Here is a 23,944-nt window from a genome sequence, read left to right on the forward strand (position 1 = left end):
CCACAGGTTGGTTCCATATCTTTGCAGCTGTGGGTTGTGCTGCTATAAACATGCATGCTCATGTGTGTCTTTTTTATATAATGACTTCTTTTCCTTTGGAAAAGAAGGGATGGGATTACTAAATTGAATGGTAGATCTACTTTTAGCTCTTTAAGGAATCTCCATACTGTTTTCCATAGATGTTGTACTAATTTACATTTCCACCAGCAATGTAAAAGTGTTCCCTTTTCGCCACATCCATGCCAGATCTATCGTTTTTTGACTTTTTAGTTATGGCCATTCTTGCAGAAGTAACGTGGTATTTCACTGTGGTTTTAATGTGCATTTCCCCAATGATTAGTGATGTTGAGCATTTTTTCATATGTGTGTTGGCCATTTGTGTATTTTCTTTTGAGAATTGTCTATTTATATCCTTTGCCCACTTTTTGATGGGATTATTTGTTTTTTCCCTGCTGATTGGTTTGAGTTTCTTGTAGATTCTGGTTAGTAGTCCTTTGTCAGATGCATAGTTGGCAAATATTTTCTTGTGTAAACAGACAACACACACAAGTTATATTCTGTGTGTTGTCTGTTTACTCTGATGATTATCTCTTTTGCTGTGCAGAAGCTTTTTAGTTTAATTAAGTCCCACTTATTTATTTCGGGTTTTGTTGCATTTTGCTTTTGGGACCTTAGTCATGAATTCTTTGCCTAGTCCAATGTCCAGAAGAGTTTTCTAGTATTGTTATGGGTTCAGGTAGTAGATTTCAGTCTTTGATCCATCTTGAGTTGATTTTTGTGTAAGGTGAGAGAAAGGGATCCAGTTTTATTTTCTAGATGTGATTTGCCAGTTTCCCCAGTACCATTTATTGAATAGGGCATCCTTTTCCCAATTTATGTTTTTGTATGCTTTGTAAAAGATCAGTTGGCTATAAGTATTTGATTTTATTTCTGGGTTCTTTATTTTGTTCCATTGATCTAAGTGCCTATTTGTATACTAGTATCATGCTGTTTTGGTAACTATAGCCTTGTAGTATAATTTGAAGTCTGGTACTGTGATGGCTCCAGATTTGGTCTTTTTGCTTAGTATTGCTCTGGCTATTTGGGCTCTTTTTTTGGTTCCATATGAGTTTTAGAATTTTTTTTTCTAGTTATGTGAAAAATAATGTTGGTATTTTGATGGGAATTTCATTGAATCTGTAGATTCTTTGAGCAGTATGGTCATTTTCACAATATTCATTTTTCCTATCCATGAGCATGGGATATATTTCCATTTATTTGTGTCATCTCTAATTTATTTCAGCAGTGTTTTGTAGTTTTCCTTGTAGGGAGCTTCACCTTGGTTAAATTATATTCCTAGGTATTTTATTTTATTTTTGTAGCTGTTGTAAAAGGGATTGAGTTCTTGATTTGATTCTCAGCTTTGTCATTGTTGGTGGATAGCAGCGATACTGATTTGCATACATTGATTTTTCTAACCTGAGACTACTGAAATTATCAGACCTAAGAGTCTTTTCGATGAGTCTTTAGGATTTTCTAGGTAAAGGATCATGTCATTGGCAAACAGCTCTAGTCTGACTTCCTTTTTTCCAATTTGGACACCCTTTATTTTTCTCTAGTCCGATTGGTCTGGCTAAGAATTCCAGTACTGTGTCGAAAAGAAGTGCTGAAAGTGGGCATCCTTGTCTCATTCCAGTTCTTAGGGGGAATGCTTTCAACTTTTTCCCTTTCAATATGAGGTTGGCTGTGGGTTTGTCAGATATGGCTTTTATTACTTTGAGAGAAGTCCCTTCTCTTTCTAATTTACTGAAAGCTTTGTTTATCATAAAGGGATGCCGAATTTTATGAAATGCTTTTTCTGCATCTATGGAGATGATTAAATGATATTTGTCTTTAATTCTGTTTATGTGATGCATCACATTTATTGACTTGAATATGTTAAACCATTCCCACATCCTTGGGATGAAACCCACTTGATCATGATGTATTATCTTTTTGATGTGCTGTTGGATTTGGTTAGCTAGTATTTTGTTGAGGACTTTTGCTTCTATGTTCATCAGGGATATTGGTCTATAGCTTCCTTTTTTTGTTATGTACTTTTATGGTTTTGGTATTAGTGTGATACTGGCTTTATAGAATGATTTAGGGAGGATTCCCTCTTTCTCCATCTTTTGAAATAGCATCATTAGCATTGGTACCAATTCTTTGAATGTCTGTTTAAATTCAGCTGTGAGCCCAGTTAAGTCCTGGGCTTTTTCTGACTCAATCTCACTGCTTGTTATTGGTCTGTTCACGGTATCTACTTCTTGCTACAGCTATTATATGATTAATCCAAGGCACCAAAAAGCATTTTTGCATGATTTAGTGGACCATCCTTTTTCTTTGTATCCTAATGAGGATTTTTTTTGACCCTTCATCATTCTCTTAACTAACAAGGAATTTTAGCTCCTCCCCTATCATTTTGTAAAATAATGATGATAGCTTAAAACTTCCATCAAAACATTAAATTTTCAAAATTTAACCAACGAAAAGCTACAAAAATCTCAAAGTTTGAATTTTAAACTGAATATTTGAAGGTAATGTAGAAATTTTGGATAAGAATATCAATGCAGACATATAAAACTCAAACTCTCACAGCTAATGGCAATGTCTGTTAACACTTTAAAGAGTGCTAATGCAAGGTACTCTTTCCTTTTTTTTGAGATGGAGAATTTTGCCGTGTTGCCCAGGCTGGAGTGCAGTGGCACAATCTTGGCTCACTGCAACCTCTGCCTCCTGGGCACACGATTCTTCTGCCTTGGCCTCCTGGGATAATAGGTGTGCACCACCATGCCTGGATAATTTTTGTAGTTTTAGTAGAGAATGGGATTTCACCATGTTGGCCAGGCTGGTCTCGAACTCCTGACCTTATGATCTGCCCACTTCAGCATCCCTAAGTACTGGGATTACAGGTGTGAGCCACCACACCCAGCAGCAAGGTACTCTTAATGGCTTTTAAATCATGTTTAACAGAGATTTTATACAAGTCAGTCCAATGTAGTTAGTGTTAGTGTCCAATAATATATGAAGACCCTTCAAGACAGTTGCTGCTACTTTTTCAATATAATTATTAACTGTTGTCTGAAAAACACACATAAGTAAGACTAAAAGCTGTGTCACAAAAAGAAAATAAAAGAAATCCAGTGGATCAATTAATACTATCAACAAAGAACAGGCAGGAATGTAACATTACATGTAATTTTTGTTTTTCTAAAAAAGACACTAAAATGTCACTGGATTAAAATGTATTTATTATTTGTAATTATTATTTTTCAGACAGGGTCTTGTCTGTCATGAAGGCTGGAGTGAAGTGGTACGATCATAGCCCACTGCAGCCTTGACCTCCCAGGCTCATGTGATCCTCCTGCCTCAGCCTTTTGAGTGGCTGTGACTACAGGTGTATGCCACCATGCCTGTCTAATTAAAAAAAATTTTTTTTGTAGTGACAGGGTCTCTCTATGTTTCTCAGGCTGGTCTCCAACTCCTAGGCTCAAGTGATCTTCCCACCTTGGCCTCCCAAAGTGCTGGGATTGTAGGTGTGAGCCACTGCACCTGGCTGGATTATAATTTATTCAGAACGTCTTTAGTGTTCATTCCCGGATATCTTGATCTGCTCAGTAATGCCTTCACAAGATCGATTAGAGCCATCTTTTGCAGCAAATGGTTAGGCTGGTCCTCCTGTGGTAGAATAGGGCAGTCTTTTTTTCTTTTTAATTAAATCTTCATGTTTTATTTATTTATTTTTTCTTTTTTTAATTATACATTAAGTTCTGGGATACATGTGCAGAACGTACATGCAGGTTTGCTACATAGGTATACATGTGCCATGGTGGTTTGCTGTACCCATCAACACATCATCTAGGTTTTAAACCCCACATGCGTTAGGTATTTGTCCTAATGTTCTCCCTTCCTTTTGACCCACCATCCCCCAATAGGCCCTGGTAATGTTCCCCTCCCTGTGTCCATGTGTTTTCATTGTTCAACTCTCACTTGTGAGTGAGAACATGCAGTGTTTGGTTTTCTGTTTCTGTTTTAGTTTGCTGAGAATGATGGCTTCCAGCCTCATCCATGTCCTTGCAAAGGACATAAACTCATTTGTTTTTATGGTTCCATAGTATTCCATGATGTATATGTGCCACATTTTCTTTATCCAGTTTATCATTGATGGCATTGATGGATGTTTGGGTTGGTTCCAAGTCTTTGCTATTGTAAATAGTACTGCAGTAAACACGTGTGCATGAATCTTTATAGCAAAATGATTTATAATCCTTTGGGTATAAACCCAGTAATGGGATTGCTGGGTCAAATGATATTTCTGGTTCTATATGCTTGAGGAATCACCACAGTGTCTTCCACAATTTACTAATTTACACTCCCACCAACAGTGTAAAAGCATTCCTCCTTCCCCACATCCTCTCCAGCATCTGTTATTTCCTGACTTTTTAATGATCACCATTCTAACTGCCGTGAGATGGTATCTCACTGTGGTTTTGAATTGTATTTTGCTAATGACTAGTGATGAGTTTTTTTTCATATGTTTGTTGGCTGCACAAATGTCTTCTTTTGAGAAGTGTCTGTTCATATCCTCTGCCCACTTTTTGATGGGGTTTTGTTTTTTTCTTGTAAATTTATGTTCCTTATAGATTCTGGGTATTAGACCTTTGTTAGCTGGATAGATTGCAAAAAGTTTCTCCCATTCTGTAGGTTGTCTGTTCACTCTGATGATAGTTTCTTTTGCTGTGCAGAGCTCTTTAGTTTAATTAAATCCCATTTGTCAATTTTGGCTTTTGTTGCAATTGCTTTTGGTGTTTTAGTCAGGAAGTCTGCCCATGCCTATGTCCTGAATGGTCTTGCCTAGGTTTTCTTATAAGGTTTTTGTGGTTTCTGGTTTTATGTTTAAGTCTTTAATCCATCTTGAGATAATTTTTTGTATAAGGTGTAAGGAAGTGGTCCAGTTTCAGTTTTCTGCATATGGCTAGCCAATTTTCCCAGCACCAATTATTAAATAGGGAATCCCTTCCCCATTGCTTTTGTCAGGTTTGTCGAAGATCAGATGATCGTAGATGTGTGGTGTCATTTCTGAGGCCTCTGTTCTGTTCCATTGGTCTATATATCTGTACTTTGGTGCCAGTACTGTGCTGTTTTGGTTACTGTAGCCTTGTAGTATAGTTTGAAGTCAGGTAGTGTGATGCCTCTAGCTTTGTTCTTTTTGCTTAGGATTGTCTTGGCTATATAGACTCATTTTTGGTTCCATGTGAAATTTGAAGTCGTTTTTACAAGATCAATTATAGCCATCTTTTGCAGTGAATGGTTAGGCTGGTCCTCCTATGGTGGTAGGGGGCAATTTTTTTTTTTCTTTTTTGAGACAGAGTCTCACTCTGTCACCCAGGCTGGAGTGCAGCATGATCTTGGCTCATTGTAACCTCTGACTCCCAGGTTCAAGTGATTCTCCTGCCTCAGCCTCCTGAGTAGCTGGGATTACAGGTGCCCACCACCATGCCCAGCTAATTTAAAAAAATTTTTTTGTAGAGATGGGATTTCACCATGTTGGCCAGGCTGGTCTCAAACTGTTGACCTCAAGTAATCTGCCTGCCTCAGCCTTCCAAAGTGCTGGGATTACAGGCATGAGCCACCATGCCCGGCCCTCTTCTCCCATTTTTAAATTGGGTTATTTGTTTTTTTGCTATTGAGCTCTTTATATGTTATGGATATTAACCATTTATCAGTTATATGGTTTGCAAATATTTTCTCCCAGTCTATAGGTTGTCTCTTCACTCTGTTAATTCTTCCTTTCTTGTGCAGAACTTTTTAGTTTGATGCAATTCCACTTGCCTATTTTTGCTTTTGTTGCTTGTGCTTTTAGGATCATAGGAAAAAAATTGCCTAGACCAATGTCATGAAGCTTTCCCTCTAAGTTTTCTTCTAATAGTTTATGGTGTTAGATCTTACATTACCTTACATTTAAGCCTTTAATACACTTTTGATTTTTGTATTTGGTTTGAGATAAAGGCTCAGTTTTATTCTTCTGCCTGTGAATATCCAGTGTTCTTAACACCATTTTTTAAAAAGACTGTTCTTTCCCCATTATATGCTCTTTGCACCTTTGCTGAAAATTAGTTGATTGTAAATACATGGGTTTATTTCTGAGCTCTCTCTTCTGTTCCATTGGTTGATATCTCTGCTTTTATGCCAGTGTCATGCTGTTTTGCTGACCATAACTTTGTGGTGTATTTTGATGTCAGGTAGTGTGATACCTCTACCTTTGTTTGTTTATTCTTAAGCTTGTCTTGGCTATTTGAGGTCTATTTGACTCTATAGATCACTTTGAGTAGTATGGACCTTAAAAAATATTCTTTCAATCCATAACATGTCATATCTTTCCATTGATTTTTGTCTTGTTTAACTTTCTTTCATTAATGTTTTATAGTTTTAGTGTGCATGTTTTTCACCTTAGTTAAATTAACTCATTTTATTTTTTGATGCCACTGTAAATGGGATTGTTTAATTTTTTTTCAGATAGTTTGTTGTTAGTGTATAGAAACACTACTAATTTTTGTATGTTGATTTTGTATTCTGCAACTTTACTAAATTTGTTTATTAAATTTTGTAACTTTTTTGTAGAGTCTTTATAATGTTTCTTATTTATAAGATCATATCAATTGCAAACAGGGACAATTTTTTTCTTTATTTCTGACCCATATGGATTTCATATCTTTTTCTTGCCCAATTATTCTGGCTAGGACTTTCAATACTGTGTTGTATAGAAGTGGCGAGTGTGGGCATCCTTGCCTTGTTCTTAATTTTAGTGGTAAAATCAATTTTTCACCACTGAATGTGATGTTAACTAGAGGCTTTTTATTTATGACCTTTATCATGTTGATGTGATTTTCCTGTATTTCTAGTTTGTTGAGGGTTTTTAATCATGAGTGGCTATTCCTGTGGTCTGAATGTTTGTGTCCTCCCCAGATTCATATGTTGAAGCCTAATTCCCTGTGTGATGGTATTTGTAGGTGGGACCTTTGGAAGGTGTTTAGGTCATGAGGGTGTGGCCCTCATGAATAGGATTAGTGCCCTTAGACAAAGCAAAATGATGGTTGCCTATGAACCAGAAAGTAGGCTCTCACTATATATTGAATCTGCTTGCCCCTTGATCTTGGATGTCACAAGTCTCCAAAACCATGAGAAATAAATTTCTATTGCTTATAACCCATCCAATCTATGTTATTTGTTATACCAAATAAACTAAGACAGATGTTGAATTTTATTAAATGCTTTCTTTTCTTATTGATATGATCATGTTATTTTTATTCCTTATTTTGTTAATGTGATACACCACATTTATGATTTGCATATGTTGAGCCACCCTCGCATCCCAGGAATAAAGCCTACATGGTCATGGTGTATGATCCTTTTGTGCTGTTGAATGCTAGTATTTTATTTAGGATTTTGGATCTCTATTCAACAGGGAAATTGGCATATAGTGATCTTTTCTCCTGGTGTGTTTGTTGGAATTTAGTGTCAGGATAGTGATTGCCTCATACAGTAAATTTGGAAGTATTCCCTCCTCTTCAATTTTTTGGATGAGTGTGAGAATAATTGGTATTAATTCTTCTTTAAATGTTTGGTAGAATTTGCCTGAGAAGCCATCAGGTTCTGGGCTTTTCTTTGTTAGAAGGTCTTTGATTACTGATTCAATCTCCTTACTTGTTATAGATCTGTTTAAACTTTATATTTCCTTATAATTCAGGCATGATAGGTTATATGTTTCTAGAAATTTATCCGTTCCTTCAAGGTTATCTAGTTTGTTAACATGTAATTGTTCATAGTGGTCTCTTATGGTTCTTTTTATTTCTATGGCATCAGTTGTAATGTATGTTCTTTCATTTATAATTTTACCTATCTGTTGCTTGTCAATTCTTTTTTTTTTGAGATAGAGTCTCACTCTGTTGCCCAGGCTGCTGGAGTACAGTGCCATCGTCACGTGATCACCTTTGCCTCTTGGGTTCAAGTGATTCTCCTGCCTCAGCCTCCCGAGTAGCTGGGATTACAGACACATGCCACCACACCTGGGTGATTTTTGTATTTTTAGTAGAGACAGAGTTTCACCATGTTGTCCAGGCTGGTCTTGAACTCCTGATCTCAGGGGATCCACCTGCCTCGGCCTCCCTAAGTGCTGGGATTACAGGCATGAGCTACCATGCCTGGCCAAAGCTTATCAATTCTATCCTTTTGAAAAATCCATGTAATTTCATTGAACTTTTTTTTCTTTTCTCTATTTGATTAATTTTCCCCTAATCTTTATTATTTCCTTCCTTCTACTAACATTAGGTTTAGTTTGTTCTTTTATTTCTCATTCCTTGAGGTGTAAGGTTAGGTTTTGTAACTGAAACCTTTCTTTTTGTTTTAAAGGTAGGTGTTCAACACTCTGAACTTCCCTTTAGTACTGCTTTTGCTGCCTCTCATAAGTTTGGTATATTGCATTTGAGTTTTCACTTATCTCATGTTATTTTTCCAATTTCCTTTTAGATTTCTTTTTTTATCCATTAGTTGTTCAAGAGTGTATTGTTTAATTTTTACATATGTGTGTATTTTCTAGTTTTCCTTCTGCTATTAATTTTTAGTTTCATTCCATTGTGGTTGGAAAAGATTCTTGATATCATTTTAATCATTTTAAATTTGTTAGGACTCATTTTATGACCTGACATATGGTCTGTCCTGGGGAGTGCACGTAAGAAGAATGTATAATCTGCAGTAGTTGGCTTACGTATTTTGTATGTGTCTCTTAAGTCCATTTGATCCATGGTGTTGTTCAAGTGTGCTATTTCTCTCTTGTTTTTTGGTCTAGTTGTTCTACTTGCTATTAAAAGTAGGATTTTGAAGTTTCTTACTGTTGAATTGCTATTTCTCCCTTCAGTTCTGTTATTATTTGCTTTATCTATTTAAATGTCTGATGGGTGTGTATATAATTAATTGTTATAACTCCTGGTGAATTGGCCATTTCAGCATTATATAATATCATTTGTTTCTTGACTTAAAGTCTATTTTGTCTAATATTAGCATGTCATCCCGCTCTCTTTTGGCTACCATTTACATGGACTAGCATTTTCTACTCTTTTACTTTCAGCCTATGTGTCAGTAAATACAAAGTGAGTATCTTGTAGACAACATATAATTGGATTTCGTATTTTTATTCTGCCACTCTGTTTTGAGAGTTTTTGTTTACATTTAAAGTGATTATTGATAGAGAAGGATTTATTATTGCCATTTTATTGTTTTCTGTTTGTCATGTAGGTTTTTTGTCCCTCTTTTCTTTTCTTGCTGTCTTCCTTTGTGTTTTATTGTTGTTAATTCTTGTATTAATATGCTTTCATTCTGTTCTTTTTTTTTTTTGAGATGGAGTCCCACTCTATCACCCAGGCTGGAGTATAATGGTGTAGTCTCAGTTCACTGCAACCTCTGACTCCCGGATTCAAGGGATTTGCCTGCCTCAGCCTCCCAAGAAGCTGGGACTACAGGCATGCGCCACCACGCCTGGCTAATTTTTGTATTTTTAGTAGAGATGGAGATTCACTATGTTGGCCAGGCTGGTCTCAAACTCCTGACCTTGTGATCCACCTACCACAACCTCCTAAAGTGCTGGGATTACAGGCGTGAGCCACAGTGCCCAGCCCTCTCTTTTTAACTTCTACAGGTATTTTCTTTGTGGTTTCCACAAAATGTCTTATAATTATCATGGTCTGTTTTAAGCTGATAACCACTTAAATCACATGCACACTATACTTTTATTCCCCACTACACGTTTTATGTTACTGATTTACAGTTTACATTTATTTATATTGTGGAGTCATTAACATATTTTTAGCCATAGTTATTTTTAATATCTTTGTCTTACAACTTTTATACCAGAATTAAAAGTGTTGAATTCACTGGCATTAAGTATGTGACAAAATCACTTTTAAAATTTCTTTTAAATTTATTTTTCCTGCCATGTTTTCAGTATTACTTTTGCACATACTTTAAAGAGCCAAAATAGTTCTAAAAAAGCTCACTATAAAAAACAACAATTTCCACGTACAGTATGGTTTTGGCTTCATTTCCCTTGCTCTTGAGGGAACCACTTTCAGCTCTTTCAATTCTCCATGTGTTCAATTTACATAATAATAATTTTGCTACTTTTTGATTTTTGTTTTAGCACTGACTTCCCACGGTGGAAGGTGGAGATTGATATTTTCAATTTTCCTTTTGCCACACACCAGCACTCTTTTACCCCTCATTTCACTCCTCATGTTTATGTGATCATTTTAGTTAGATCAACATTCAGTGTTTGCATTATTCTGACTACGTAAATGAAATTCAGCAGAGCCGAATAATATACTTTCACTTTTCCCTGTACTCAGGGAAATGCAGGTAATTAATAGAAACTTGGGGTTGGGTGTGGTGGCTCACTCCTATAGTCCCAGCACTTGGGAGGCTGAGAGGGGAGAATCACTTGAGTCCAGGAGTTCAAGACCAGCCTGAGCCACAAAGTGAGACCCCATTTCTATTTTAAAAGTTTTTTTAAAAAGAAATTTGTGGGTATCCTCTTGAGGCTGTTGTTTAAAGGTGAATAATTCCTTCATAAGTTATAAGCTGCCCTAGTTCCTAGTTGCAGGAAGTGATACTTGAGTAGAGCTTAGAGAACCTCTGTCTGGGTCACGCTGGGTGACTGAGTTATACCTCTCCCTATCCTTTCTTACCCTCTCTCTCTCTCCACCTCTTTTGTACCCTCAGCGGATTGCAGGCTCCAAGCTCTCTCCCAGGCTCCAGTATTTTGGTCAGTCACTGAGTGGGGGCCAGGACCTCACGATGGATGGACTCGTGGACCTGACTGTGGGAGCCCAGGGGCACGTGCTGCTACTCAGGTGAGAATGCCTTTTGGAGCTGACCAGGCGTTCTCCCTTGAAGGAACGTTTGTTGTTTGAAGGTCCCTGATGGTTTTCTGGTGTCCCTGCAGGTCCCAGCCAGTACTGAGAGTTGAGGCGACCATGGAGTTCAATCCCAGGGAAGTGCCAAGGAATGCATTTGAGTGTAATGATCCTGTGGCAAAAGGCAAGGAAGCTGGGGAGGTCAGAGTCTGCCTCCGTGTCCACAAGAGCACACGGGATCGGCTAAGAGAAGGTGAGGCTTGGTGGGTGAGTCTCCAGAGGTTAAATGATCGAGGATATGGATGGGTGGTACGACCCACTCTGCCCAGCCTTCTGGCTGTCCTGAACCAAGTTCTCACAGGCTCTGATGACCTTCTCCAAGACTTACCAGAGTGAGCAGGCTATTGCCCTGCTGGGTGGGGGAGTCCAGCAGACCTCCCTAAAGAGGTGAGCATGTGACACTTCCTTACTCCCTCAGTTCTCCAGAGAACTAAGGGTCCATGCCTGTGAACAAACCAGGTTTTTGTTTTTTAATAAATGAAGAGAAAATGTATTTGGCGAGATTGAGTTGATGAAGTTAAACACAGATTTACGAAGCACTGACATACACATTTTATCACCAGTGACTTCCTTCCTTGTTCCTATTCTCAAACGGTAGAATTGTGCTTGGAGTGGGAGAATAGTAATGACAGTACTAGGAAAAACTGTCTCTAGTAATGACAGTACTAGGAAGAATTGCATTCTTTTTTTTTTTTTGAGATGGAGTCTCGCTCTGTTACCCAGGCTGGAGTGCAGTGGCGTGATCTTAGCTTACTGCAATCTCCACTTCCTGGGTTCAAGCAATTCTCCTGCCTCAGCCTCCCAAGTAACTGAGACTACAGGTGCCCGCTACCATGGCTGGCTAATTTTTTGTATTTTTAGTAGAGATGAGATTTCACCATGTTAGCCAAGATGGTCTTGATCTCCTGACCTCATGATCTGCCCACCTTGGCCTCTCAAAATGCTGGGATTTGTATCCTCTTTACAGGTAAAATTGTTAACCGGGCATGATGGCACATTCTTGTAATCCAAGCTACTTGAGAGGCTGAGGTGGGAGGATCACTTGAGCCCAGGAGGTCGAGAGCAGACTGGGCAACATAGCAAGACCTACCACTAAAAGCATTTACCTTTCTAGGAGCAGTTTTCCTGGGCTGAGGAAATAGCATTCCAGATATAAGGGTAACCAGCATGGCTAGATATTAAGAGCAAAATGTTAGAGAGTAGAGAATTAAGAGGAGGTACCCCTAAACCTACATAGAAATCCCCCTCAACTCTTTGGCTGACTTCTAAGCCATGAATGCCCAGGTCAGTACTCCAAGAAACCCAGTAGAAAACAGCAACTGAAAAGCTAAAGAGCTGGTCAGAGAATTCAGCAGCTCCCCAGTGCTAGGAAGGCAGAGATTTGAGAGGCCTTGGTAAACACCTTTTTCCATTGAGACAACTGACTAGCAACCAAGAGAAACAATAGACAATAGACATAGACCCATATGTGATTCAGAAGTTAGAGTGCTTGGATAGGAATTTTAAAAAGGTAACTATAATTAATATCTTCAAGAAAAAAGGGAAAGGATGAGAACTTCAGCAAAAACATGGAAACTCTAGCACCAAAAAACACAGTGACTGAAATGAAGAATTCAGTAAATAGATTTATAGCTGATTAGAAGCAGAACAGAGAAATGGTGAACAAGAAGACAAGTCATTTGAAAGCATCTGGATTAAAATGCAGACAAAAAAAGAATGAAAAATACCGGAAAGCATTATAAGAGATGTGTGGGATGTGGTGAAAGGTCTAATAAATATGTAATTGGAATTACAGAAAGTGGGTGGGGGGAGGAGAGAGAGAGAAATACAGAGAGAGAGAATAGGAAAGATGAAATAGGAAAGACAGATAGGATGGATGCATTAGTTAAAGAATTTCCCCAAACTGACTAGGCATGGTGGCTCATGCCTGTAATCCCAGCATTTGGGGAGGCTGAGTTGGGTGGATCACTTAAGGTCAGGAGTTCGAGACCAGCCTGACCAACATAGTGAAACCCTATATTTACTAAAAGTACAAAGTTAGTGGATTTGGTGGTGAGCGTCTGTAATCCCAGCTACTCGGGAGGCTGAGGCAGGAGAATCGCTTGAACCCAGGAGGTGGAGGTTTCAGTGAGCCAAGATTGTGCCCTTGCACTCCAGCCTGGGTGACAAGAGCTAAACTCCATTAAAAAAAAAATCCCTAAACTGATGAAAGACATCAAGATTCTTTACAAAATCAAAGCAGGATAAATATAAAGGACATCATATCAATGTACCTGATAATCAAACTGCTGAAGACCAAAGACAAAGAGAAAAAAAATTTAAAGTAGCCAGAAAAATATGATCAATTTTTTAGTGAATAACAGAATAGCTGCCATTTATCGAGCACTTATTGTGTGAAAGATACTGTGCTAAATACTTGGTAAGCACTATTTCATTTCCTTTTTACATTGGGAGGGAATTATTATCTTTATTGTCCTCTCTTTAAAAATAAAGAATGGAGGCCAGGTGTGGTGGCTCCACCTGTTATCTCAGCACTTCAGGAGGCCGAGGCAGGTGTATTACCTGAGGTCAGGAGTTCGAAAACAGCCTGGTTAACATGATGAAACCCCATTTCTACTAAAAATATAAAAATTAGTGGACTGTGGTGGTGTGCACCTGTAATCTCAGCTACTTGTGAGGCTGAGACAGGAGAATCTCTTGAATCTGGGAGGCGGAGGTTGCAGCAAGCCAAGATTGCACCACTGCACTCCAGCCTGGGTGACAGAGTGAGACTGTGTCTCAGAAAAGAAAATAAAAAATAAAAAGTAAGGAAGGAACAAAGGTAGGAAGAAAAGAAAGGAAAGGAAGGAAAGAAAGGAAAGAAAGGGAGGAAGGAAAGGAAGAAAGATGCAAGAAAGAAAAAGAAAGAAGGAAGGAAGGCAAGAAGGAAAGAAGGAAGGAAGGAAGAAGAGACTTAGAGAGGTCACATAATACACCCCAAGTCGCACAGCTAAGGAACAGAGGAGCTGGGCCTCGAGCTCCCATCTGCCAGGCTCCGGAGCGCAGGCCCCTCACTGCTGTGCCACCCTGCCTCTTCAGGGCAGATCCAGAGCGTTGTGACTTATGATCTGGCTCTGGACTCCGGCCGCAAAAGTTCCCGGGCCATCTTCGATGAGACAAAGAACAGCACACGCAGACAGACACAGACCTTGGGGCTGACCCAGACTTGTGAGACTCTGAAGCTACAGTTGCTGGTGAGCAGGCGAGTGGCCAGACCCCTGGGTCCTCCAAGGATGGGGTGGACTTGAGGAGCTAAGGAGGGCAGATCCGCAAATCCTGGCTATCTCTTAGAATTGCATCGAGGACACAGTGATCCCCGTCATGCTGCGCCTGAACTTCTCTCTGTTGGGGACGCCCTTGTCTGCCTTTGGGAACCTTCGGCCGGTGCTGGCTGCGGAGGCTCAGAGAGTCTTCACAGCTTTCGTGAGTACGGAGTGGGGGTCCTGCAGGGGTGTGGAAGAGACCAGAGGCCAAGGTGGTTGAAGCTCATTTTATCTGATCTCACCTAATTTTACTTCAACGTTTGATTTTACTGTTTAATTTCACCATATTTGGTTGTTTCCTTTCCTTTCATCTGATCATATTCTATTTTTTTTAAGTTTCCTTTTGAGAAGAATTGTGGCAATGACAACATCTGCCAGGACGACCTCAGCATCACCTTCAGTTTCATGGGGTGAGTTTCCATTCCTCCTCGCCGCCTCCAGAGGAGGACCCGTACCACAACGTGCTCTGTTCTCTTCCTGGCCCCCAAGGGAGCTGGGTGTTCCTGGGCCATGAGGCCTTGTGTGGCTGTTCCTTACTGTCATCTCTTGTCAAGTGCCTGAGTCTCTGTTTTGCCGGAGCAGGTTTGCCACAGGGAAGCCCCCAGCTCCCCCCATCCTGTCTTCTTCCTCCCACAGCCTGGACTACCTCGTGGTGGGTGGCCCCCGGGAGTTCAACGTGACAGTGACTGTGAGAAACGACGGTGAGGACTCCTACAGGACAGAGGCCACCTTCTTTTCCCCCCCTGGCCTGTCCTACCGGGTGTCCAGACCCCAGGTAGCCATATCCTTCTTAGGCTCCATCTGACCTTTGCTTCCCCATCTCGTGGCTGGAGGTGGACATGACCATCTTTGCCTCCCTCGCCTTCCAGAACCAACGCTCACAGCGACCCTGGCGCGTGGGCTGTGAGTCCACCTCCTCCACCCAAGTGTCTGGACCCTGGACCCTGAGCACCAGCTGCGGCATAAACCACCCCATCTTCCCGGAAAACTCAGAGGTCAGAACTCCTGGCTCCTCCCCTCTTTTTCTCTTTGGCTTTCTTTGGGGATTCTTGTCTTCTTTTCTTTAGTAGTGCTTCCTTTTTGTACAAAACAGCTTTATTGAGATATAATTCACATACCATACAATTCACTTATTTAAAGTGTACATTTCAGGCCAGACACAGTGGCTCACGCCTGTAATCCTAGCACTTTAGGAGGCTGAGGCAGGAGAATTGCTTGAGCCCAAGAGTTTGAAACCAGCCTGGGTGACATGGCGAAACCCTGTCTCTACAAAAAATGTGAAAATTAGCTGGGCATGGTGGTGTGCACCTGTAGTCCCAGCTACTTGGGAGGCTGGAGTGGGAAGATTGTCTGAGCCTGGGAGGTTGAGGTTGCAGTGAGGTATGATCACACCCGTGAACTCTAGCCTGGGTGACAGAGTGAGACCTTGTCTCAAAAAGTAAAAACAGGCCGGGGGCAGCGGCTTGTGTCTGTAATCCCAGCACTTTGGGAGGCTGAGGCAGGTGGATCACCTGAAGTCAGGAGTTCAAGACCAGTCTGGCCAACATGGTGAAACCCCGCCACTACTAAAAATAAAAAATTAGCTGGGCATTGTGGTGTGCACCTGTAGTCTAAGCTACTCAGGAGGCTGAGGCAGGAGAATTGCTCGAACCTGGGAGACAGAGGTTGCAGTGAGCTGAGATCGCGCCAGTGCACTCCAGCCTGGGAGACAGAGCGAGACTCTGTCTCAAAAAAAAAAAAGTGTACAGTTCAGTGGCTTTGAGTGAATTCACATGGTCTTGCATCCATTATCATGATCAATATTAGAACATCTTCATTACCACACAAAGACCCTCTGTCCTGTTGGCCCTCAGCCCCAATCCTCCCATCTTCCCCAGCCCTAGGCAACCACTCGTCTACTTTGTGACTATAAATTGGCCTATTCTGGACATTTCATATAAATGAAATCGTTCCGTATGTGATCCTTTCGCTTAGCATATTAAGTAAGGACTTCGCAAGGATCATTCATGTCGTAGCACATGTCAGTACCTCATTGATTTTTTTTTCCTTAAATTAAAAAAAAATTTTATTATTTTTTGAGATAGAGTCTCACTCTGTCGCCCGGGCTGGAGTGCAGTGGTACCATCTCAGCTCACTGCAACCTCTGCCTCCCAGATTTAAGTATTCTCATGCCTCACCCTCCTGTGTAGCTGAGATTACAGGCACCCACCACCATGCCCAGCTAATTTTTATATTTTTAGTAGAGACAGGGATTCCCCATGTTGGCCAGGATGGTCTCAAACTCCCAACCTTAGGTGATCCGCCTGCCCCGGCCTTCATTGCTGTTTATTTGGTGAACAATATTCTGTTGTATGGATGGGCCACATTTCAATTTCATGTCTCCATTCATCAGATGACGGGCATTTGGGTTATTTCTTCTCTTCTATTTCTATCATTGTCTCTCTTTTTTTCCTCTCCAGGTCACCTTCAATATCACGTTTGATGTGGACGCTAAGGCTTCCCTTGGAAACAAGCTGCTCCTCAAGGCCAATGTGACCAGGTGCTCTGTGCCCAGCTTTCACAGGCAGCCGCCCATCTGAGGCCCCAGCCCCTGGCCCAGGGTGGGCCTTTGCCCCCGGCCCACTGGTTTTCCCTTTGACTCATTCTTTTACTCAGCAAACTCTCACTGAGCACCCACCATGTGCGGGGTCTTGTGCTGAGTGCTGGTGGGACAGTGATGAATCAGACTATGGTTCCTACGTTCCTGGAGATGATAATTTAGTGGCAAAGACAGATAAGAAAACTAGCCATAAATCTTGCATCTCAAATCCAGTATGAGATGCAAATTAGATGGGGGATGGCCAGTGTTCTTGGGAGTTTGGTGTTCAGAGAAGATTCCTGAAGAAAATATATTTAGGGGGCTGGGCGTGGTGGCTCATGTAATCCCAGCACTTTGGGAGGCCGAGGCAGGTGGATCATGAGGTCAGGAGTTCGAGACCATCCTGGCCAAGTTTAGTAGAAACCCTGTCTCTACGAAAAAATACAAAACACTAGCCAGGTGTGGTGGTGCATGCCTGTAGTCTCAGCTACTTGGGAGTCTGAGGCAGGGGATTCGCTTAAACCTGGGAGGCGGAAGTTGCAGTGAGTGAGCTGAGATCGCACCACTGCCCTCCAGCCTGGTGACAGAGCAAGACTCCATCTCAAAAAAAAAGAAAAGAAAAGAAAATATATTTAGGAGCTGGGCTTGGTGGCTCATGCCTGTAATCCTAGCACTTTGGGAGGCTGAGGCAAAAGGATTGCTCGAACCCAGGAGTTTTAGTTCAGCCTGGGCAACATATCAAGATGCTGTTTCCACAAAAAAAAAAAAAAAAAAAAAATTATAGTCGGGCGGGGGGGGGGGTGCATGCCTGTAGACCCATCTACTCAGGAAGCTGAAGCATGAGAATTGCTTGAACCTGGAAGGTTGAGGCTGCAGTGAGCTGAGATTGTGCCACTGCACTCCAGCCTGAGTGACAGAGTGAGACACTCTCTCACAGAAAAACAAACAAACAAACAAACAAAAAAGAAAATGTAAGCGAAGGCATGTACTGAGGGTGAGTGTGAAGACGGAAGGCAGGGATGGGAAGATCAGGGTGTGATTAAGGTGGCCTCAGGATGAAATGCCAGGTCGAAGGAGTTGGTGGTGGTTAGATACAGGCCATGTCCCAAAATAACTGACGAGTGTTGTTAGGGATTTGCAGTTTCACCCTGAGAGTGACATAATCATATTTGCATGTTAGAATGATCACTCTTCAGGAGGACTGGCGATTGGGGTGGGAGCAGGTGTGAATTCAGGGGACCAGTTAGAAGAAGGCAGCTGCCGACATCCAGGTGGAGAGGGATGGGCCTGGGCTAAGTGGGGACAGGGGTTGGAGAACAGTGGGGTTTCAGATGCAGAGATAACAGGATTTGGTGGCTGATGTGAGGCAGGGAGTGAGGGAGAGGGAGGAGGAAATGCCGATTGTCAGTTCTCAAGGGCTGGCTGGAGCTCTCTCTTTCCCTCCAGTGAGAACAACATGTCCAGAACCAACAAAACCGAATTCCAGCTGGAGCTGCCGGTGAAATACGCTGTCTACATGGTGGTCACCAGGTGCTGGCTTCCAGGGCCTTAGCTGAGCCTCTACTTCTGGGCTGGACACGGCTGATCACGTATCTGTGTGCATGCATCTGTGCATGTTTGTGTGTGAGTGTGTCTGAGGATCTATGTGCATGTATGTGTGCATGGGTATTTGTGCATGTGTGTGAGCATGAGAATCTGTGCATGTGTATATGTGTGCATGGGTGTGTATCTGTGCGTGTGTGTCTGAGGATCTATGTGCATGTGTGTGTGCATGGGTGTGTATTTGTGCGTGTGTGTGTCTGAGAGTCTGTGTGTATGTATGCATATGTGCATAGGTGTGTGCATTGTGTGTGTGCATAGGTGTGTAATTGTCCGTGTTGTGTCTGAAGGTCTGTGTGCATGTACATATGTGTGCATGGTGTGCCTTTGTGCATGGGAGTGTGAGTGGCCCAAATAGGCATGCACTGTGTATCCAGCACACACTGCTTCCCCCATCCCCCTGCACCCCACCCCACCTCCACCCCCCAGGTCTGCATACCCATTATCTTTGTGCCCGTTCACTCACACACACTTAGCCTGAGACACTCTTCCACCTCCTGTCCCTTCTCTCTCCCTTCAGCCATGAGGTCTCCACCAAATATCTCAACTTCACAGCCTCAGAGAATACCAGTCGAGTCATGCAGCATCAATATCAGGTGGGGAGCTGGGATGTCTGGGTCCCAGCTGGGAAGGAAAATCTATGTGTAGAAAATGCAGAAACAGGGCTGGGCACAGTGGTTCATGCCTGTAATCGCAGCATTTTGGGAGGCTGAGGCGGGCGGATCACAAGGTCAGGAGTTCAAGACCAGCCTGACCAATATGGTGAAACCTCCTCTCTACTAAAAATACAAAAATTAGCCGGGCATGGTGGTGCATGCTTGTAATCCCAGCTACTCGGGAGGCTAAGGCAGGAGAATCGCTTGAACCTGGGAGGCAGAGGTTGCAGTGAGCCAAGATCGCACCACTGCACTCCAGCCCGGGCAACAGAGTGAGAGTCCGTCTCAAAAAAGAAAGAAAATAAAAGAAAATGCAGAACCAGGGATGGGAAATGTGCGTGAGGCACCTGTGGTGTGCCAGGCTTGGTTCCACGCTGCCATCGCTCAGTATACACGCATGCACGCATGCAAGGACGTATGTGACATGCACGCACGTAATTATCTTGTGTTTCCTTTATAACGACTCTGTGGGGGCACTGTCATGATCCCCAGTTTACAGATGAAGAAACTGAGGCTCAGAGAGGTTTACAGAACACAATGGAGGTCTCCCACCAAGTAAGTAGGAGAGCTAGGACTGGAGACCAGGCTGTGTGGCGCTCGAATGCGTATTAGGTGTACACTCCACTCTCTTAAACAGGAAGGAGCAGGACGCCCGGGCCTGTGGCCTGTGCCGTGGGGAGGGGAGGCTGATTCTCCAGCCTGGTCTGGGAGGAAGGCAGAGCCCTGACCTGGCCCTCCCGGTGCAGGTCAGCAACCTGGGGCAAAGGACCCTCCCCATCAGCCTGGTGTTCCTGGTGCCCGTCCGGCTGAACCAGGCAATCATATGGGACCGCCCCCAGGTCACCTTCTCCGAGGTGAGTGGAGCACGGCCCTGCGCCTTCCTCACACCTCTGTTTCCACCCTTGGGTTTTGGAGCCGCTTCGCCCCTCTCCCGGACTCAGGGCATCTCACCTCCTGGCCGGCCGGCCCGGGGCGCCTTCATCTCTGCCCCTTAGTGCCAGTGCTTCTCTTTCTTCAGAACCTCTCGAGTACGTGCCACACCAAGGAGAGCTTGCCCCCTCACTCCGACTTTCTGGCTGAACTTCGGAAGGCCCCCGTGGTGGTGAGAAGCTAAGTCAGCCCCAGGGCCACGTGGAGACGCAGCGCGGTTCCTTGCTGGAGCCTATCCGGTCTCTGAACAACCGGGAGGGGTCTTCTCTGCCTTCGGCTTCGTTACCATCTGCTTCCCTCCTGCGTTCCGCAGAACTGCTCCATCGCTGTCTGCCAGAGAATCCAGTGTGACATCCCCTTCTTTGGCATCCAGGAAAAATTCAATGCCACCCTCAAAGGCAACCTCTCCTTTGATTGGTACATCAAGGTGTGTGGGGTCCTGAGGCTTCGCGGGGCACAGGCGTGGCTCTCGGGGCCCAGGTGCAGCGCTGACCCGCTGTCTTCCGCAGACCTCGCATAACCACCTCCTGGTCGTGAGCACAGCTGAGATCTTGTTTAACAATTCCGTGTTCACCCTGCTTCCGGGACAGGAGGCGTTTGTGAGGGCCCAGGTACCTGTCTTGCGCGCTGAGGAACTATTGGGGGGGCTGGGCTTGTGGAGATCTCTGGGGGAGGGGAGAGAGACACAAAGCAAGAGAGAGACAGAGAGCGACAGAGAGATAGACATAAAGAGAGACAGAGAGATCGAGACAGAGGGAGCAAAAGATAGAGAGACAGAGACACATAAAGAGAAGGAGAGAGCCGGGCGCCGTGGCTCACGCCTGTAATCCCAGCACTTTGGGAGGCCGAGGCGGGTGGATCACGAGGTCAGGAGTTCGAGACTAGCCTGCCGGGCGTGGTGGCGGGTGCCTGTAATCCCAGCTACTCGGAGGCTGTGACAGGAGAGTCGCTTGAACCCGGGAGACGGAGGTTGCAGTGAGCCGAGACTGCGCCATTGCTCCAACCTGGGCGACAGGGCGAGACTCCATCCCAAAAAAAAAAGAGACAGAGAGAGATAGAGAGCGAGACAGAGAGACAGTGAGAGATGGAGCTAGAGAGACAGAGGCAGAAAGAGAAGAGATAGTGAGAGAGACAGATATGGAGGACAGAGAAACGGAGGAGGGAGAGGTGGCTGAGAGGTGGGAGAGGTGGAGTGAGGGCTGCGGTCCTGGGGGACATGAGGCGTTCCCCAGTTGATTCAGGGGTGCACATGGTGTGAATGGGGAACCCCCAGAAACCCAGTCGTCTCCCCTGACGCCCCTCCTTGCTCCTCTTCCTCCCCCAGACGGAGACCAAAGTGGAACCATTCGAGGTCCCCAACCCGGTGCCGCTCATCGTGGGCAGCTCTGTGGGGGGGCTGGTGCTCCTGGCCCTCATCACCGCTGTGCTGTACAAGGTGCTCCCAGTCGCTCCACCGCCCTCTCGGTTCCTCCTCTCGCGCCTCGCGCTGCAGCTCCGTGCCTCGGTTTCCTCGGCGGGGCTGCCAGCTGTGTGGGAGGGGCGAGTCCTAGAGCCTCTCTGCGCCTCAGTCTCTTCAGCCGTAAATGAGGGGGGGCACACCCACGTAGGGAGGGTGGCCTGGTTCAAGAGCAGACGCGCTGAGAGCGCCCCAGCCACAGACTCCACCAAACGCGGGGTCGCCTTTCTTGTAGTAATTTCTGTTTCCCACCAGGCCCCGATGCGGATGTCACTCCCCTCCCGCCCCGCCCTCCTGGGTCCCTTCTGTCTCTGCCCCGCGCTCAGGGGGCCGGTGGTGCCCCCCACTCCCCGGTCTGCGGAGCCACCTAATCCCTGGCTTCCGTGGCCCTCACTGCCGTCCTCTGCCCCGCAGCTCGGCTTCTTCAAGCGGCAGTACAAGGACATGATGAGTGAAGGGGGTACCCCGGGGGCCGCACCCCAGTAGCGGCTCCTTCCCCAACGAGCCGCCTCTCCGAGGCCAGCCGGACTCTGCCCAGACCACACGCAGTCGCCAGCCTGCTGGATACACCGGACGGCAACGGCTCCCCCAGACAGGACTGGTTTGGGCTTCCATTTGTGTGTGTACAAGTGTGTGTGCACGTGTGAGCAAGGGTGCACAAATTGCACGCGTGTGTAAGGGTGAGCAAGTGTGCACGTGTGTGCCTGTCAGTGTGCGCGTGCATGTGAGTGTATGTGTGTGCGTGAACGTGCGTGTAAGGTGTACAAGTGTGTGCACATGTGTGTAAGTGTATGAATGTGTGTGTGCATGTGTGTTCAGGGGCATGCGGTTTGCATGTGTGATTCAGATGTCTCTTGGCATGTGGGCAGGTGCTGGCAGTGCAGCCTCTCAGGCAGAGGGGAACTGCCTGGGTTTCCTTGTGCGTGGGTGAAGCCACTGCTGGGTTTTCCTCCGGGAGAGTGGACAGTCACTCCTGTGAGTGAACACCGAGGGAAACGCAGCAGCTGCTCCTCATTGAAGGAAGTGGGACTTCCCTTCTCGGGCGAGCTTGTGCAGCCTGGATGGAGACTCCATAGAAGCCGTGGGTGGAACCAGAAACCTCACCAAACCCACTCCACTGCAGCACTGATGCCCAGTAAAGATGCCCACTGAGGAACGATGAATCTCCCTTTATGGATTCATGTATTATTTCACTGTAACTTTTATTTTTTGAATGGATAAGCCTGTCTATGGTACAAAAGTCAGAAGACATTCGAGAGTGTACAGTGAAAAGTCTCCCTTCCCAGATATTCAAGTCACCTCCTTAAAGGTAGTCAAGGTGTGTTTTGAGGTTTCTTTCAGACAGATTCCAGGCGATATGCAAATGTACACGTGCACACACACCACACATACACACCCACAAGCTTTTTTACACAATTGGTAGCATACTTAATACTGTTCTGTATCTTGCTTTTTTCCACTAATGTTTCGCAGACATGGGTTCGTATTAAGACATAACTTACTTTTCACTCTTTTATATTGCTGCATAGTATTCCATTGTGTGGGTATACCCTAATGTATTTCACCAGTTTTCTTTTGATATATTATTTTCAATCTCTTGTTATTGTATCAATGCTGAGTTAATAAATCTATGTCATTTTTGCATATATGTAAGGATAATTTTAGGATATATTCCTGGAAGTTTGGGTTCTCCCAGAAGCAAACCCAAGAATTTGAGTGAAACAAGTGTATTTAAGAGGTGTGAGGCCAGGCACGGGAGTTTACACCTGTAATCTCAGCACTTTGGGAGGTGGAGGTGGGAGGATTGTTTGAGCTCAGGAGTTCATATATTGCGACCCTGTCTCTATAAAAAAAATTTAAAAAGTAGCCAGGCATGATGGCACGCATCTGTAGTCCCAGCTACTTGGGAGGCTGAGGCAGGAGGATTACTTGAGCCCAGGAGGTCTAGACTGCAGTGAGCCATGATTGTACCACTGCACTCCAGCCTGGATGACAGAGTGAGATCCTGTCTCAAAAATAAACAAAATGATAACATAAAATAAAGGCCGGGTATGGTGGCTCATGCCTGTAATCCCAGCACTAAAGGAGGCCAAGGCAGGTGAATCACTTGAGGTCAGGAGTTCGGGACCAGCCTGTCAAACGTGGTGAAACCTCATCTCTACTAAAAATACAAAAATTAGACAGGTGTGGTGGCATGTGCCTGTAATCCCAGCTACTTGGGAGGCTGAGGCAGGAGAATCACTTGATTCCAGGAGGGAGAGGTTGCAGTGAGTTGAGATTGTGCCACTGCCCTCCAGCCTGGGCAACAGAGTGAGACTCCATCTCAAATAAATAAATAAATAAATAAATAAATATTTTTGTCTAAAAACATGTCATCAATTTCATATGCTTTAACCTAATATCGTAACAGTTAAATAACAGCCACCCTCTCCCCACGCCTG

The 23,944-nt window shown here is 44.0% G+C and overlaps 1 protein-coding gene across 6 annotated transcripts in view; it reads left to right on the forward strand.

The window, feature by feature from the left end:
* ITGAM (integrin subunit alpha M) overlaps nt 1-23,156 on the forward strand; it is a 59,964-nt gene extending 36,808 nt beyond the window's left edge. For 5 of the 6 annotated variants that reach the window (XM_032243309.1, XM_032243310.1, XM_032243312.1 and 2 more), the window contains 16 exons: nt 10,789-10,919; nt 11,012-11,175; nt 14,061-14,215; nt 14,313-14,444; nt 14,621-14,694; nt 14,921-15,059; nt 15,154-15,279; nt 16,744-16,823; nt 18,309-18,392; nt 18,982-19,057; nt 19,864-19,971; nt 20,136-20,219; nt 20,361-20,474; nt 20,557-20,658; nt 21,372-21,482; nt 21,918-23,156. In XM_032243309.1, coding sequence (XP_032099200.1) covers nt 10,789-10,919; nt 11,012-11,175; nt 14,061-14,215; nt 14,313-14,444; nt 14,621-14,694; nt 14,921-15,059; nt 15,154-15,279; nt 16,744-16,823; nt 18,309-18,392; nt 18,982-19,057; nt 19,864-19,971; nt 20,136-20,219; nt 20,361-20,474; nt 20,557-20,658; nt 21,372-21,482; nt 21,918-21,989 — 1,752 coding nt within the window. In that variant the 3' untranslated portion in view covers nt 21,990-23,156. The remainder of the gene's footprint in view (nt 1-10,788; nt 10,920-11,011; nt 11,176-14,060; nt 14,216-14,312; nt 14,445-14,620; nt 14,695-14,920; nt 15,060-15,153; nt 15,280-16,743; nt 16,824-18,308; nt 18,393-18,981; nt 19,058-19,863; nt 19,972-20,135; nt 20,220-20,360; nt 20,475-20,556; nt 20,659-21,371; nt 21,483-21,917) is intronic. The other variant, XM_032243311.1, reaches the window with a different exon arrangement.
* The last annotated feature ends 788 nt before the right edge of the window (nt 23,157-23,944 follow it).

This window comes from Sapajus apella, unplaced genomic scaffold, assembly GCF_009761245.1.
Source record: "Sapajus apella isolate SASKATOON/1434 unplaced genomic scaffold, GSC_monkey_1.0 scaffold51, whole genome shotgun sequence".
NCBI lineage: Eukaryota > Metazoa > Chordata > Mammalia > Primates > Cebidae > Sapajus > Sapajus apella.